Below are 17,439 nucleotides of genomic sequence, written 5' to 3' on the forward strand. Positions count from 1 at the left end.
CATACAAACCAACATAATAATCTTTATAGAAACAAATCCCAAATATGAAACAAAAATTTGCTTTCAAAATTAGAAGACGGATATAGATTGACTTTTTCTATATTTTTTCCTATTACATTCTACCAAGCCAATTACATATTTGGATAGATTTTAAATGAAGATTTTTAAAGTTTGAACTCAGACTTGCTTGTTGCATGGTAAGGCCTTCTGCAATGTGAACCTGTGGCTCTACCCATGTAGAAAAGACTTTCCGAGCTCCAAAATGGGCATTCAGTACCCCGCATGGAAATGGTCCATTAAAGACACAAAATTAGCAAACAGTTAATTGTACTCTAGTATTTTGCTAGATCATTATTATTATGGAATGTCTTTATACAAAGTATTTTTGCTTGACCCAGTGAAATGACACATGCCAACAAAAGGGAAACATTAATACTGTAAACAGTCTAAAGTTGTATTAAAAAAAAACAATGCAGAGGATTCCTTACCTGGTCGATTACCCAGGGACTGTAGAAATGCCCGTTCTCGGACGGTTGCCACCAGCGAAGCCGAGTGGAGCTGGAACGGGCCTTCAAGGGAATTTCCAGGGCGATGTACCGTCCCACATTGCTGGAGTTACTGAAGAGGAACTCCTGGAGAAGGCTCCACGTCAGGCCCCCGTTGAGCGAATACTGCAGCAGCACAGGCTGGCTCCTGGGGTCTGGCACCCCCTTGCCGCACCCCAGCCTCATGAAGAACTGCACAAATCTAACAGGGGGAGCAATTACTGGAAGGATTTCTTCTCTGCAACAACCCACATAACCAAGTAGGGAGACTTGGAGTTTGACTATTGACTAGCCCTGTGATTTCCTGCTGTAAGAGTCAGCTTTAGGAGATCTTACGATTCCCTTTTCAAAGCCTCCAGAATGTAAGTAGACAGACAGGTGAGATGACAAAAAGTCATTTTGCCTGTGTGGTATTTTGCTGGGCAGAAGAGGCTGAACAAATATGGTCATTTATGTTTTGAGCTTTTGTCTGCGGAGCAGATGGTGTTGCAAATATCAGAAACATAATCCCGGGTCAAATTTTTATCCCCGTAGCCCAGGAGTGCAGATTTTATTGGCAGAAAAGCAACAGTGCCCTAAGTAGATCATAATTTGCTATGAATCTGCTGAAATGCTTAAATTCAAAATAAGCATCCCCGCTTTTCATTGGCACAAACTAGAGACAATCTGGACAGGAGAACAAAGCACGTTTCACTTTCAGGGATCATTTTGTCCATTTAGTCAAGCCTGGGAAATTTGTCTAAGTCACACCGCTTAAATGTGCCGGCTCCCCTGAAGCCAGCCCGAGCCACCCAGGGACACCAGCGCTTTCATCCCCTATTTAATTGGCTTCTCCAAAGCAGCACAATAGACTTGTATCAAACTGCGAAATTCTTCCCGTTAGCAGATGCTCATAAATAGCTCTACTATGCACTCGGAGTGGAGGGAACCTCTGCTGTAATGATATTTACCTCTCGGACTCGCAGCGATATTACAAGTATTAATTCATGTTTGCAGAGCTTTTCTACAGCTTTAGATTGTCGTATCTGTTCTAATTATTATTGCATTAGTGCTGCCTGGCTCGTGGTTAAACGAAATGGTGCAAAAAGAAGTTTCGTATCACAAGTCTTGCTCTGGTTTGATCTGCAGGTATATCTGCTGGGAGTGGAGGCTGCGGAGGTGCTGGGTGGACAAAGCTTCAATAAAACACCGGCCCTGCAAGTCAATTAATTCTAGTCCTCGCTGCGACTCATGGTTTCTCTTGCTACTATATATAACTTCTTTTGCTATAGATTATATCCACCTCCACGTCCCAGACATAACATATTGCTCGTGCTGTAAAGGAGCACCGGGGACCCTCATGGATCAACATATCAAACATAATGGATTGGATTCACTGCTGGCAAGTCTTTGTGCCTCCTCAGATTTACTCCAACATTCGCCACATAATTCAAAAGAAATAAACCCAGGTGACCTTGTCTCCATTGAATCTGCTCTCTGTGGATTGCTATTCTTTTATCTGAATTTTTAGTACTATAGTAATGTCCCACTCAAATATAGGTAGCATAACGTCTAGCAGATTAAAAAATTAGTAATTTTAAATATCTCTCTTCTCATCCTGCAGATAATTTTGCAAAGGTTCTGCCTGTTTTGAAATGGAAAATCAAAGGTTTTTTGTCAAACTACTATCACTAAAACGTGTGGATTTTCTTCTAGCAATTCACAATTGAAAGGGATTTGATCAGGTGCGATACCTAAAATATGCTGTCCCTACCGATACTTCACGCTGTGCAAGTTTCAGCTACTGGTGTCACCGTGATGGCGATATACTGTCCCCTGTGTTAAACTCTTTAAAATACAGATGTGATGGGAGTGGATAGTGGATTGCAGAGGCCACTCGCAGTCCCCAGGTGCCGAGTGTGGCTTGCAGCACCGACACCACCGCTCCCTGTGTACTTCAGGGCATCTCCTCCAAAAAAAAAGGGGAGGTTTGAATGTGACTGCTGAGTCTAGTACCCTTTAAAAGATCTATTAGAAATGCCGGTTCTCATCATTCCTGGCATAAATTGAAATCTCTGCCCAGATCTAGTGTGCTTTGCAGGTGACTGATAGAGTCAGCCTGGAAATTAAGAAAATCCCACTGCAATTACTTTAGGTTGCTAAAGAGCAGCCCCCAGCTATGCTGCTGCAGGCTGCCTTGCTGTTCAGAGGAGAGCGTACAGTTATTTGTTGATAACTGTAATTTTTCATCTGCATATACAAGAAATTAAATGTACTGTTTTGTTTTCCTTTTAGTAAGACAGAAATCATTTATCTCCATATAACACCTTGAGGTCAATATATGCAAATCCAGCTACAGACTATCACGGAGAAGAGATAAATGTCGGCTCTTTGAACACGAGCAATAAGGAAAACATGTCATTTAGTCTAATGGAGCAGCTTACAAGATCTCTTGTATCTTTTGTTAAACAATCTTTTAATTTCAGAGCAGTCTAGGAAGTTGAATTAGTGCAGAGAATTGATGTTTGTGTTTACCAAGTTCTGAAAAAGTTTGCTGTGAGGAACCTTACAAATTCAGTACAGAGATCTTTAATATTAAAGGATTAGCTAATTGCTGATTTAAAAATATAATGGTTAGAAATTAGGCATCTTTATTGACCATGAGGCTCTACAATTAAACCATTATTTAAAGCTTTGATGCTAACGAAGACAAGTCAAAAAGAGATAAAGTGCCTATTAAAGTGTTTCCCACAGAACATTAGAGAGGAGTAGGGTGTTTACAAGAGATCAGTGGAGAAAAGTCTTGGAGAAAATGCAATCTCTCCAAAGTAATAATGTGAGGATATAAGCTAAGATACTGAATAAATTAGAAAACAATGCCTATTTCTTAGCATGCACACAATTAGGATGTGGTTTAACTTGTGGTAGTGTAAATTTTTTTAATGCGGCTTGCTTAGCATGTCCCAGTCATCAAATATTGCCTCTGCAGGCCGTAATGATACAATAGAATCTCTAAATACACTAAAAATATTTGGTTTTCAATTGCTGTGCTCAGTGTAGCTGGTGACAGCTTGCTGGGAATTTCTCAGTGAATTATCGGAAACAAATGTGCACAATGAGAAGAAAATAAGCTTCAAAAATGAAAGAATTATGAGATGATGAATGGAAGAATTACACTGGCAGCAGATATTCCTGTTTCAGCAATGGTTCATAATACAACCAACTGTAAGACGAGCAGAGGGTGTGGAGTGCAATCGACTTCTCATGTTATGCATTTAAGAAATAAGAACTTGCATAAACTACTGAAGGTGTGGTATCAATCCTGGAGTTCTCCTTCAAGGAAAAAAGTAACATTTAAATGGTTAATCCCATTAAAATTCAAGTGAAATTTAATTTAAAATTATAACAGTGGTTAAAATGGAATATTTGCTGGAGTAAGGACCACAGAATATATCAGCTTGCCTTTACCACAGAAGTATCACATATGTATTATTCTTCAGTATATTATTTCTTCAGCAAAATCCTGAAAGAACTTTGAAATTGTGTTACCTGGCTTGTGACAAATCTAGGTCTCGAGTCATCAGCATACGTAAGCCTTCTTCGTTAAAGAAAAGGTTGTTTCCTCCAGACATGATACCACATTTCCTTGATGGCTTTCCACCACTCACAAGCAGGAATCTATCCGACTCCAGCTGACCTGAATACACAGTAAATACATATTTATAATTTACTTCGAAGTGCTCCTACTGCAAGAGTACTATTTCCAGAGGAAGAGAGTTAAATTAAACATCACATGCAGAGTGAAGAAATATTCAGTGTTTCTGATGCAATGTTTTCTAGAAAACTGCCAAGAATCACAACAAAATAAACAAAATAAACACAGAAGTATGAAGTTTGGGATCTTAGTCTCCAGTTATCCACAGGATTTTCTGCTTTTCTTCATTTTTTTTTTTTTACAGATAACAACAAAGTACCCAGGTCTATAAAGAAACTTTGAGTGCCACGTGGTAGGATGCAAGCAAGGGCTGGCAAAATTGAAAGTGAACAGCAGCACCTGTGAAGGGATGAGTTTGGTTCACAGGTGCTGCTTTATTCAAAACGTGCTCTTCTTGCTGTGCTTGCTAGTGGGGAAATCTCGCGGTGGTTTGAGAGTTGTGTGTGTGGGTGCTGTGTGTCCCCAAGCATGCAAGAAGCATTGAGTTCCCCGCTGGCATCGCTCGCGTGGGGTCCAGCGTGCCTGCCGAGCAGTGGCCCTCAGCACTGAGACGCACGGTCTGCTCCGAAACCACGGTTGCTGTATTAAGGACATTTAGATTTCTCTTGCAGTGAGAAATGACACAACCTTAAAGCCTTAGAGCTGTTTGCCTCACCTGCACATGTTCTGTCTGTGCTAAAGTCAAACTACTGTCAAACCATAATGCTCTTCTAAAATTATTTTCTACATGCAGTTTCAAGAAATTCTATTTTGATGAAGATTTTGTATTCCAGCATTAGCAACTTACCAAAGAGTCCAACACTCCAAACCAGACAACTGATAGCCACCAGACATTTGCAAACCATGCTTGAGAATGTCATCTAACCTACTTGGTTCATGGGAATAGTCCCACTTTATAAATTAAATTTAGGAGCGTGGGCAGGTGAGGAAGACTTTGCTGTTTCATCCCTCGAGCCCTGGGTTCCACTAGGACAGACAGGCACAATTGAAAAAAAAAGAAGAGATACCTTCAAAATCATCCTTCAGGAAGTCAGAGTTCTTAGTACTTATTTTGCAGGTTGGCCCGGAGTACCCGGGGTCGCAGATGCACTTTGTGCCGTTGATGCAGCTGCCGTGGCCGTTGCACATCTCCTCGCACTGCGGGCCGATGTACACATTGTCAATGGCCCAAGTCACTGGCTGGGATCCGGCAGGGTAAAACCCTTGGTACCACCTGAACCTTGCCAACCTGAAAAAGGCATAAAGTGTGCTTACTTTACTTTAAATAATAGTTACGTCTTTTTTGCATTCCATATATATCATAGTATGCATATATATAGTATTCCTTCAGTTGGAACTGGCTTGATAAATAGCTTAATTCTAGAAACTGACTGCTATATCTAATTCCTTCAGTACCTCATGCATCTTTATGTTGACGTTCAACCCAAGTGCTGGCAGAAATAAAAATAACATTATTCATTAGTCATAATACCAAAACTGAATGACGGACTTGAAAATGGGATTTGAAATCTAACCACTCTTGTCTCCATCGTTCACGGGGAGGATGAATGGCCGTGGCCTGATGAATTTCCTTCAACTTTGGCGTACGGTGTCTGGGTCAGAGCAGGCCACTTTCACCCTCTCCTGGAGAGTGAAATCCTACTTCATGCTGCCCCCCTGGCCCCAGGAAGAGCACCCATGGAGCTGGGGTGGTAGGATCTCGCCCCCAGTTATGCAGAAAGAAAACATGATCTGCCCCATCACCAGGTATTCGGCTTGCTTTCAGGCATCTTAATCTTAAACCAGACTGATATTGCAAGTTGTTCATTTAAACTACATTCTCCTTTGGGTGCTGTCCTGTCATTTTTAATTCGCCTCCTAAGTGCTGCTGTCATCAATGGTGCATGTAAAGAGGAACCAACTGGGGAAGGAAGAAAAACAAGTGGAGATGGGGAAAAACACTTGAGAGACTCATTTTATTCCCAATTGAGAAAATGTTTTAAAGGAGTAAGGAAACCAGAAGAGAAGGGAAAAGCTCTTAATTGCCTTGCATGTTTAATGTGTCTTGTTAGAGATATCTAAATGCAGCAGGTGAATCAATAGCACAGGTAGCTGACAAGTTTTTTTGTCTTGATTTGCTAAAAAGGAATTTTTATGAGGGGATTCAGGCAACAAAGGGTAGCTGATCAGTGGGGACACTACTAAGAGTTTTAAGAAAGACACCTGAGAACTAGAGTCCTGCTGGAAGTCAAAACCATTGATTTTAGTGTGCCTTGAGGTGGAGCACACAAGCGTGAGGCTGGAGGTGTAAGCACCTCTTCAGAGGAGATCTCCACCCTGCGGGTGGGATTCGTTCCACCCTTGAGGCACAGTCGGCTCCTTCTCTCATGTGGGGGTGAAGCATGACTCGTGTCTGAAGCAGAGACTGAAATACGGGTCTTGCCGAAGCAGGTAGGCATTTCTTCACTGACTCAACAGGCCCTGGGCTGGAATACTAATTCTTAGTTACAGCTGTACGCTGAGAACATGTATTAATTTCCAAAATAACACATGTAGTAGAAATAACTGAAAATGTCTTCATTTAAATATAATCACTTGACACTTTGGATGAAAAGGCTGCGTCTTTTTAGCATTACGCAAGGAGTCAGGTTTGGAGTTTTTTTCTTGTTATTCCAGTGGATTCTGGTGGAAAAACATCCCCCTTCAGCCCTCTGAACCAACAATTCCATGGCACTGAATGCTCCATGGAAGCTGCTCTGCACTACTGGGTTTGGCTGGACATCAGGAATTGGCTTCTTGCCTGATGTGCTGGAGAGGGAATCAGAGGGAAGGCAGGCAAACGGGACAGAAACAGGAAGAGAGGACCAAATCAAAATGCCTGGAAGGTTTAAATGAGTTAGGTGTCTGCATAGTCAAAATTTTCATTTGGAGGTTTGCATTGGTAGTTGGGCAAAGGGTCAAATAATCCTTTTTGGCAAAAACAGAATGACAAATGAGCTACTGCAAGAGATGGTTACCTATTCCATGCTTGAAATGTTAACAGTCATAAACCGGAAAATTCAAGTTTAAAATTTAAACATTTTCTTAAATTATTAAACAATCAAGCTTTCCAAACTTGGTTCACATCTCTTATATAGGTCTTTTCATTCTTTCAGAGGCACATATGGGGCCACTTATTTAGTGGAGGGCCCATTGCACGCAGTAGTTTCATAAATACTCAGTCTCAGAGTTGCATAGACTCATAAAGTCTCATAGTCGCATAGCGCATTTTCATCCATATGGCTACAGTTTAATCCTTAATGATGTCATTTTTTACATAAACTGAATTGATGCTAGAAGGCAGTTTTCTCTGAAAAAGTAACCAGTACTGCTTTATACTTTGAAAAGTTACTTATTATTACGGCTGCTAGCACATATTTTTCTGTGCTATCTGTTATCATCCAACCTGGCTTGCCCCTCAAACTTTAAGTTCCTGAGTGACTGTAGCAGATAATTTCTTAGAATCAGAGAACTTTGCAGCTACAAAAGACCTCGAGTATTTAGGTAAGTCCATTTCCTTACACTGAAGTAGAATCAAGTTTATACTAGCTCACATTTTACTGCATTTTCTAACCAATCTCAAATTTCATGCAAAAATATCCTTGATGAATTCAAATGGCTAATGCACTGCAGTAAAGAGCACTGAAGGAGCTTTAAAGACAGTGGAGCGATAGGATAAGGGGTAACGGTTTTAAACTGAAAGAGGGTAGATTTAGATTAGATATTAGGAAAAAATTCTGTACCGTGACAGGGGTGAAGCACTGGCACAGGTTGCCCTGTGGATGCCCCATGCCTGGAGGTGTTCAAGGCCAGGCTGGATGGGGCTTTGAGCAGCCTGGTCTAGTGGGAGGTGTCCCTGGCCATGGCAGGGGGGTTGGAACTAGATGATCTTTAAGGTCCCTCCTAACCTGAACCATTCTGTGATTCTATGCTTCTATAGTCAGCTTTGCATTCATTTTACTATGCAACCTACGTCCAATGTTACCAATTAGATATATGGATATAGGAAATTATCTGTGGTTATTCTACATTAGCATTAGGCACAACATATTTTTGGGAATCACCTGAACACTAATTGCCGTGCAGGACAAAAAGTGGAGAAAATCTGGTCATCTGGTCTGCTCTAGTGCTGCAGTTCTTACAGACCACTCTTGTGCTGGGAGAACACTTTGTACGTAAAACAGAAACAAAACCAAACCAGCAAAAGCCAGACAGGAAGAGGAGCTGGACACTTACCCACAGAGGTGCAGTTTTCCGAAGTGAATGACCTCCCTTCTCCAGCCCTGGGTGGTGCCCGCGTAGTAAGTGCTGCTTGGGTGGTGCTCGGTGGAGCAGAGGGAGCTGAGGCGGCTGCTGCTGCTGTAGCACAAGGGGAGCAGCAGGTGCCAGGTCGCCCCCAGATCTCGTGAGAATTCCAGCTTTACCGGCTCGGCTGAGGAGCTGTCAGTGGTGCAGCCGATATTGATCTGAAGGCCAACACATGAAGTGCAGAAGGTGACACAGGGCAGGCTGTGGGACACCTAACCACTCTTTATCTTAGTGAGCCTCCCCTATTTGGTGCAGTATTTATTTAGCCCAGCAAAATGGTGATTTGGAAACTCATTTTAAAACTGGGATGTTGCACTCAGGACATGCACATGAACACGAACTCTTGCACATTGCCCTCCCTCTCCATGGGCATATCACACTCTGGCTTATCATTTAACGAATGTAATATGAAATCCCCAACTACTTCTGCTAAGAGAAAACCATAAAGTTAATTAGGCAAAATCCCAAAGGAGAGCTGCTAATATTGCTGGAGCAAACGCATCAGTTCTTGCAGTAATCACAGCAGTAAAAACCTGGGCATTTTTAAAACCAGAAATATGAAAATAAAACGTGCAAACATAATTTTTTTTATTATTTAAATTGCTGGTCTGCACTATGGTCCTCTTCTATGTTACACTTACAAAAAAAACGCTTATGCCACAGGACCCTTCAGGGTGAGTGCTGTGTCACTTCAGCTTTCATACCCCCTACCCTTTCACTCACGCATAGCGGCAAAGCCCTAAGAGACAGCATTAAAAGAGTATCATAGCTGGATTGGGTTTAAATTCAATGTCACACCAAAACATAGTTTGTCAGTGTCAAACTTTTCAGGGTGTTCTTGCAAGATTCCTGATGTAGAGAACAGAAGAAAAGGTAGAAAACCTACATGAACAACAGTTCTACGACCGAAAAACATATAAGACGATGTTTTGTACAGAATCTGAGACCTCTTAAGATGTATTTTCTGCATGGCCCCAATGCAAATTAGTCTGCTTTTCTTTCACACTGATATTAAGATGTTCTTTTAGTTTCAAATTGGTTATAGAAAAGAAGAAGAATTAGTTCCTTTACAGGATGACTCTGTCATATAAAATAAGATGTACTATAGTTATCATGCAATAAACGGACACTGGTTGCCAATGAAATGCAAAGCTGGTACTAAAACTATGAAATATTTTGGGTTTTTTATATACCTTTGTAGAGGAAAACAGGTGCCTGTCTAACATGCTGCTCCGTAATGAAAATCTATTTATTTCTAAAACACAGTAATATTCCGAATTGTACACATTTAATATCTTCATCAATGACATAGACAATGCGATTGAGTGCACCCTCAACAAACTTGTGGATGACCAAACTGAGTGGCATGGTTGACATGCTGGACGGATGGGATGCCATCCAGAAGAACCTGGACAAGCTTGAGAAGAGGGCCTGTGTGAACCTTATGAGGTTCATCAAGGACAAATGCAAGGTTCTGCACCTGGGTTGGGGCAACCCCTGGTATCAATAGGAGTGAGGGGATTGAGAGCAGCCCTGCTGAAAAGGACTTGGGGGTACTGGTGGATGAAAAGCTGGACATGAGCCGACACTGTGCACTCACAGCCCAGAAAGCCAACCACATTCTGGGCTGCATCGAAAGAAGTGTGGCCGGCAGGTCGAGGGAGGTGATTCCATCCCTCTACTCCACTCTGATGGGACCCCACCTGGAGTACAGCATCCACGTTTGGAGTCCTCAGCACAGGAAAGACACGGACCTGTTGAAGCAGGTCCAGCGGGGGACCACGAAGATGATCAGAGGGCTGGAGCACCTATGCTATGAAGACAGGCTGAGAGAGGTGGGGTTGTTCAGCCTGGAGAAGAGAAGGCTCCGGGGAGACCTTATTATGGCCTCTCAGTACTTAAAGGGGGTTTATAAGAAAGACAGGGATAAAGTTTTTAGTAGGGCCTGTTGTAATATGACAAGGGGTAATGGTTTTAAACTAAAAAAGGGTAGTTTTAAAGTAGATATAAGGAAGAAATTTTTTTCAATGAGGGTGGTGAAACATTGGAACAGGTTTCCTAGAGAGATGGTAGATGCCCCATCTCTGGAAACACTCAAGGTCAGGTTGGACGGGGCTCTGAGCTGAGACATGTCCCTGCTCATTGCAGGGGGGTTGGACCAGATGACCTTTAAAGGTTCCTTCCAACCCAAACTATTCTATGATTCTACAAATGTTGAAAATGTATCCTACATTAAACTTCTTTCATCACTCTTCAGCACACATGAGTCTTTCTAATATACTCTGTCATGAAAATCTATTTCTTTCTAAAATACTGTGATACATAGAACTGTGCATGAATGCTGAAAATGTAGCCTACATCGAATTTCCTTCATCACTCTTCAGTGCACATGAATCTCATCAACCTACATTTGACTAGAAGGGTTGTCTACTCATCTGGAATCTTGGAGTGATGCTTGGCCCAATATGGGTTTTGACTCTTGAGACACAGAGAGAAACTCTACTGTATTATGCATAACTTCTTCATTTATACTAATGTCCTCAAAAACGTGAGCTGAAAACAATGTCCTTACCACATATGGAAGTAAGCATGTAGATTTTATGAGGTTAATGCTCTGAAGACTTATAAATATCTTAAAGTGACCTCAAGCATTTTTGTTCTACAGGCTGTAATCTATATTTTAAAACAGAAAATGGTTTGCATTCAATAATTTATGAATTAGTTGCATGACAAACTGAAGTGTGCATGAGTACACAGCTAAACTTATTTTTCTTGGAAAACCCTTACTCTCATTTTAGTAATGGTTTATAAATCGTATAAACCATACCAAACGTATAAAGGTATCATTTGCTGTTTAATGCTGCAGCACGCTACATCTTTGTTAAAAGCAGCCTGGTAATTGTGGCATGGCAATTTACGTGAAAGATTCTTTTACAATTTCTTAATGACAATATAATGACCCCTCTAAACTAATACATACTAGGCTAAATGGTTACTCCCATCAGTAGCTGCCCTCGCCAACGCACAGTTTAGATTTTAGGATAAACCAGAAACACAGTTTAGTTTAGACTATGTGTTGTCATCGGGATGCCTGTTTCCACTCTATACGAGAAGAACAAAAAATATGCTTCTTATTCATGAGCTTTAGCTAGCATGGGAGGAATTCAGGTCATCACGGGCAATGAACAGCTTCCACCAGAGCCACCAGAAGCAAAAGGACAGCAGAGCCTTGGCTCTCAGAGAAAGTACGACCAGGGCAGTCTAGCCAGCAGGTAGGAAAAATTAATTTCTAGTGTCACAGATGAAGTTGTAGCTCTCCACTGGGTCAGCTTGTGGAAATGCTGCCCACTGCTCCACCTGCACACTTCTTCTGAGCAGGTTGTGAAGTGGCAAGCTGGACACTCATTGTATTTTGCTCGTCATCTTGTCTGCCAGCGGTGATTCTCCAACTTGTAGGACATGGACTTTAATGCTATCGGTGCAAGTATATAGGCACGGACAAAGTAGTAATTCAGGGAAGAAAGCAGAAAACTTTGAGGCAGAAATTTCCCTTATCTGTGTATTAAAAGCTTCATGATACACCCACATGACGGGAAGTAATATCAAAACAATTACAAGCGAAATTAGACAGGCTTCCCTACTTGGCGATCAGAACAGCTGGGCAAATACACCAAAGAGCAGAACCTGAACGAACAGAACTCTCTAAGCAAAAGGCAAAATAGCTTTCTGAGGACAAGTACCTCAAATTGGATTATAGTGTTTTCATTTACACTCAGGTCCCTTGTTGTAATGGAGTGTTCTCCAACTTCATTTGAAACAAATACCATAGCCGAATCTTCTTCCCTGGAAAAAAAGGAAAGGAGTACTTTAGACTCAGTTTATTACACACTCACTTCTTCCTAATTTATTGCTGAGAGATGCTTACGGAGCTCCTTTAGATGAATATGGGCAATAAAGTCCAATGTTTCCACCAGGATAAAAAAACCAGTTGTCCTCTTTGGGACCAAAGTCAAATGTATCCAAAAGGATCACGGGATTCTTCAGGTTATTTCCATCAATAATGAAATCATCAATAATCCAGATTTCTTCTTTTTTGCCTACAAAGAAAAGGGGAACATTCCTGTTAAGACCTAAATTAGAGAGCAGAACAGTAGCCAGTATTTATTGCTTACATTGAGAAAAGGGTGCTGAAAGCTTAGCTTCACTATTTTCATTTTCCATGAAAATAGAAGACGGAAAATTTTCATTTTCCATGAAAATAGTCTCCATACTGCTCCACAGTCTCACCCTCCAGAATTAGCTTTTATTTCTCTAAAATGTATAGAAGTCACAGCAAACTGAAGAGTGAAAAACCTGTGTTGACCAAGTATCTTCTGTTTAAATCGCATTTACTTTGAAAGTCTAGCATCAATGTCTTCTTTAATTAAGAATCACCTAAATGAGCAGTTGCTGTAGAGCCCAAGCAGCCTGAAAGGATGATTCCATTCTACACCTTTTTCCGTGCACTCAGCAGCTTGTGTGTGCTTGGCAAGAGGTTTTCGAGATAGAATGAAACAATGAAACTCTGAGTGACCTTCTCTCCAATGGATTATGAATTCAAATGTGTCGCAAAACTGGTGCTTTCAAACTGGAGAGGAGGGATTACTTTGCCAGATCTTTTGTGTACTTGTTTTTTTCATCTATCTAGAAACCTTTGTGTTGATCAGAAAAGTTAAAAGGCTTCCTTTAAATGAAATTCCTACTCAAGGATAATGCCTGCAAGAAAAGTTTAGTTACATGTTTTAGGCAGGACCCATCAGAAGAATGAACTGGAACTGGATGCATAGGACCAGATTTGAATTTGCTTTTTTGTTAGAGGTGCACTAGGCATTTGCCTGCATGGAATAAATCTTTGCTGTATCGCTGTGTCTAAACAATCGCAGGAATTTTTTAGAGCCCTTAATGTCAGCTCCTGCTAAGAGATGTGCTCAGAGCAACTGAGAGCAGAGGAGAGCTTTCCTCAGCTGGCACATCTCCTGTAATCAGGAGGAATGAGCTGCGTTCCTCCTGTGGTTTTCTACAGTCCTTTACAATTTAATCAAAAGATTAACTGCTCACTACATACTCTTCCTAAATGGGGTTTTAATGCCTAGTTAATTCTGAGCAAGGTGGGCCTAGTTCTGATTTACACTTGGGACTTTTTTGTATAATTGGAGCATTGTAATGAGGCCTCAGTGTAAACTAGAAGCAGGTCCATTAAAAACAATGAGGAGAACCTGAGTGAAGTTAACTTTATGGGTGTTGCTTGATCTCCCAGTCCCTCCAGGACCAAAGCTGATGGTCTTCTGCATACAGTCGAGGGGTATTAGGTTAAGATCCTTTCACTTAAAAGCATACAGCAGCTTTATAAGAACGGTAAACATAATCCTGTGATAATTTTAGTTGAAGAACTTGAAATACAAGGAATCAAGATTTATGAGTCTCTATTCTTGTTCAGCTCAAAAATCCAGCCTCTGACAGATGCTGAGCTGTGCAAGCGTGGACTGGGCGTCCCACCGGTGTCTCTTCCTTACCGTTGTTGTAAGGTTGCCAGAGCCTGAACCGCGTCGCGTTGCTTTGGGCTGCGTAGGGCAGAGGAACGTTAATAAAGAGGACATCCGTAGTCTGCGTGAAGTAGAACTCATCGATCAGGTGCCAAGTGATGCCGCCGTTGACAGAATATTGCAGCAGGATGGAATGAGACCTCTCGGGGGTGCCTGGAGCAGAGAGGACATGCATTTACGTTCATTATAATCCAGTTTTAAAAAGCACTAGCTCAAAAACACTTCTTCAAGTGTAAATACAATTGGGTTACTTTGACATCTATTAGAGAGTACGGGCTTGCTTTGACAACAACTTAAGCTGTTGAGAGGTTATATGTGTATTACTTATATACATCTTCTTGTCCTTTCCCTTGCTTGTCTGTCTGCAGAATGCTAATGATTAGGGCCTAAATTTACATTGCTGTTCATTATATGTACAGTCACAGTTAATTTACTTAGATGAGAAGCTATCTCAGTGTTATAATTTTTTAGATTATAACAAACCAGCTCCTTCTACCACAGACATTTTTCAGTAGTTCAGTATTTATTTGCTTGTTGTTCCCAGGTACCAGACATTATCATCACCATCTGTAGCACCCACAGATAAAGACACAGTCCTTATCCTCACAAATTTATAGTCCGTGACTCTGACTGCAGACACTGATATGAGCATATTCATGCCCAGAAATCGTAATTGATGTAAAGCGCTGAGGATCTTTATTAGCATGTTTTAACAACAACAAAGCAATATTCTGTGCTTTAAGCTGGGACTAAAAATTAGTGGTGGAACTGAGAATAAAATTCACATTTTCTGACTACCAGCTCCTCCTTTTTTTTACTTAAAGTTTTAAAGAGTCAACAACAGCTCTATACAGTCCTGCGTATTAACATACGCTGATTAGAGCCCAGCACTTGCATTGATGCTGGTTGCCCTGCATGAGCTCAGTCCCTGGTGTATGTTTGGCCCGTGCCTGACTTGCTGACCAGGAACATCAGCGTCTGAGTGATGGTATCTCTGAGCTGAGTTCTCACTCAAATTCACAGTCTCCTTTCCCTTCATGGTGTGGCATGGTGGTGGCACCTCCCCAAAAAGTCAGTCCGAGGGCAGGAACTAGCAGCAGCACAGGACCAAGGGACAGTTTCTTCATCCCTGCCTCGCTGTGTGCTACCGTGCAAGTTTTTTTCCATGTTCTGTTCTTAAATTAACGAAATTTGCTGAAGCCAAAGTGCCTCATGTGCACAGTCCTGCTCCGCTCTGCTCCAGTGCAGTCTCTCTTCAACCACCACACGTGGAACAGAGCAGGGAGGAGACATTTGCAGTCAGGAGCTGATTTCAGTTTATCTATCTGTGTCAATTAACAGTAAACAACACACTGGTCTTAACATTTACAGCTGAGATGTGCCCAGCTATATTAATTTTCATTCAACATTAGGGAGCTTGTTAGGACTAAGTTCTGGATCCAGGCCTAGGGCAAGCAAGCCATATAAATTTAACGAGAAAAGATTTCTCCTGGAGTTTCACTGCTTTGCCTCTTGTGGGTCAAGTATCAAAATCCATCCTTGAGCCTTTGGCTCTTCCTGCCTTTCAGAATGATATTTTTATTCATCATATTTTTTAATATTTTGGCAAGGATCATATGCAGAAATATTTCCAAGGCATGGTTTTGTAAAAGAAGTCTTCACAAAGATTTTGCTTTTAAACATGAAGTATTAGGCATGTAGTTATTTTGGGGCATGCTATGATTTTGGCTGCTATTGTTTTCTCTCTTTTCCATAAAGTACTTAAAAAATAGTAATAAATAGCTAAATATGTATGATTAAATGCCTATTATAGGGAATGAAACATAATTTAGGAAGAGCTACATTTTTACTTGCCCATACAGAGATTTGGCTAAGATCTTTATTTAGGAAGAAAGACGTGGTTCAAAATTATTTTCACGCTGTCCTGTGGCAAATGGTGAGTCAGTCAGGGTCCAGTCCCCCTGCGCTTCCTGCAGAAGCTATGAACATCTTCCACCAAAGGGAGAGGGGTTTTTGCCTTGAAGCGCCGGTTCTACAAGCAATGCTGGGAAAAACTTCTGAGACTTCATGGGAGTGACTCAAAGGCTCAGCCAGGTTAGTGGTTCGCCACCGTGTCACTCCTGACTGCGATAAAATTATATTGCAAGGCAGGGGCTTGGAGCAGGGTAAGACCGAATCATTGGCTTGAACGTGCGCGTACTAGGGTCACTGTCTCAAGCTTGTTGCACCAACTTGTAAACTTGGCTTGCAAAGTCTGACTATTCTTCATACACAATTCAATAGAATTATGGGGGTTTAATCCTCTCTATTATACCTACTAGGAAGCCAAACGGTAAGAGCTTTTAATGCAGCGGGCTGAACCTTGAAAATGAAAAGCTCTTTAGTTTCCTCATCTGTCCTTCAAGTAATCTACTATAGGCCCCATTTTAGGACTTTAAAAACTGAAAAATTCATTTTTCCCCAACATAGAGCAAAATCTCTAAAAATCTTGAGCTATTTAGTTTCTTTTCTGCTCAAAGACTGTACTAGCTGTGCCGGTTTTGATACCACCACAGTTTACTCTTTTACTGCACAGATAGCCACGTAGGCTGGCAGCAGGTAGGCATAATGCAGACTCTCAAAGAAGGTCCCATATTATCTACCATAAATTGATGATCATGTACACTGAAGTTGAAAATGTAAATCCATATTCTCTTCTATTATGCTACAATGTATGAATAAAGCCAGAGGAGTGATAAGAAATCAGCAGTGGTCTTACCTTTGGCAAGAAATTTAAATGAAAACTGGATGTACACGGTATTAGTGCAATCTAGATCTCTCGAAACAAGCATTCTCAGTCCTTCCTGCAAATACAGAATATATCGTATGAATCTTAGTTCCCATTATCAAAGATGCTCTGCAGCTTACTATTGTCTGGATGTTGTCTGTTACTGACTGCTGGTGGCAGCGAGAGAGGTAGTTCTCTGTCCTGCACCTTCTCCCAGGCAGAAAATGGGGACAGGGACAGCCTTGGAAAAGGAACCATAGTAATGGAAAGGGCTAGATATGGGTGTGAGTCACCACCAGAGGCACAGCTACATGATCAGGTACAGACACAGATACAGCTCATTCAGGTCATGCTCTGAACCACTGGGATATGATCTGATCTGCAAGCACAGACTTACTCAGACAAACTAGTACACTCATTTTTTGGCCAAATTGTATAGTAGCCAAGCACCCTAATTAACAGGCAGGAAGACTCCTCCCTAGGAGCTTTTTTTCTGTGCCTCAGAAAATATTTTGTACAAATATC

At 41.3% G+C, this 17,439-nt stretch overlaps 1 protein-coding gene across 2 annotated transcripts in view; it reads right to left on the reverse strand.

Annotated features, from left to right (window-relative positions):
* RELN (reelin) overlaps positions 1-17,439 on the reverse strand; it is a 293,678-nt gene that overhangs the window by 35,912 nt on the left and 240,327 nt on the right. For both annotated transcript variants that reach the window (XM_074574094.1, XM_074574188.1), the window contains exons 37-44: positions 16,906-16,990; positions 14,118-14,300; positions 12,491-12,662; positions 12,306-12,408; positions 8,494-8,723; positions 5,247-5,467; positions 4,074-4,221; positions 489-747 (exon numbers count right to left, since the gene is read on the reverse strand). In XM_074574094.1, coding sequence (XP_074430195.1) covers positions 489-747; positions 4,074-4,221; positions 5,247-5,467; positions 8,494-8,723; positions 12,306-12,408; positions 12,491-12,662; positions 14,118-14,300; positions 16,906-16,990 — 1,401 coding nt within the window. The remainder of the gene's footprint in view (positions 1-488; positions 748-4,073; positions 4,222-5,246; positions 5,468-8,493; positions 8,724-12,305; positions 12,409-12,490; positions 12,663-14,117; positions 14,301-16,905; positions 16,991-17,439) is intronic.

Source organism: Larus michahellis, chromosome 1 (genome assembly GCF_964199755.1).
Source record: "Larus michahellis chromosome 1, bLarMic1.1, whole genome shotgun sequence".
In the NCBI taxonomy this organism is placed as follows: Eukaryota; Metazoa; Chordata; class Aves; order Charadriiformes; family Laridae; genus Larus; species Larus michahellis.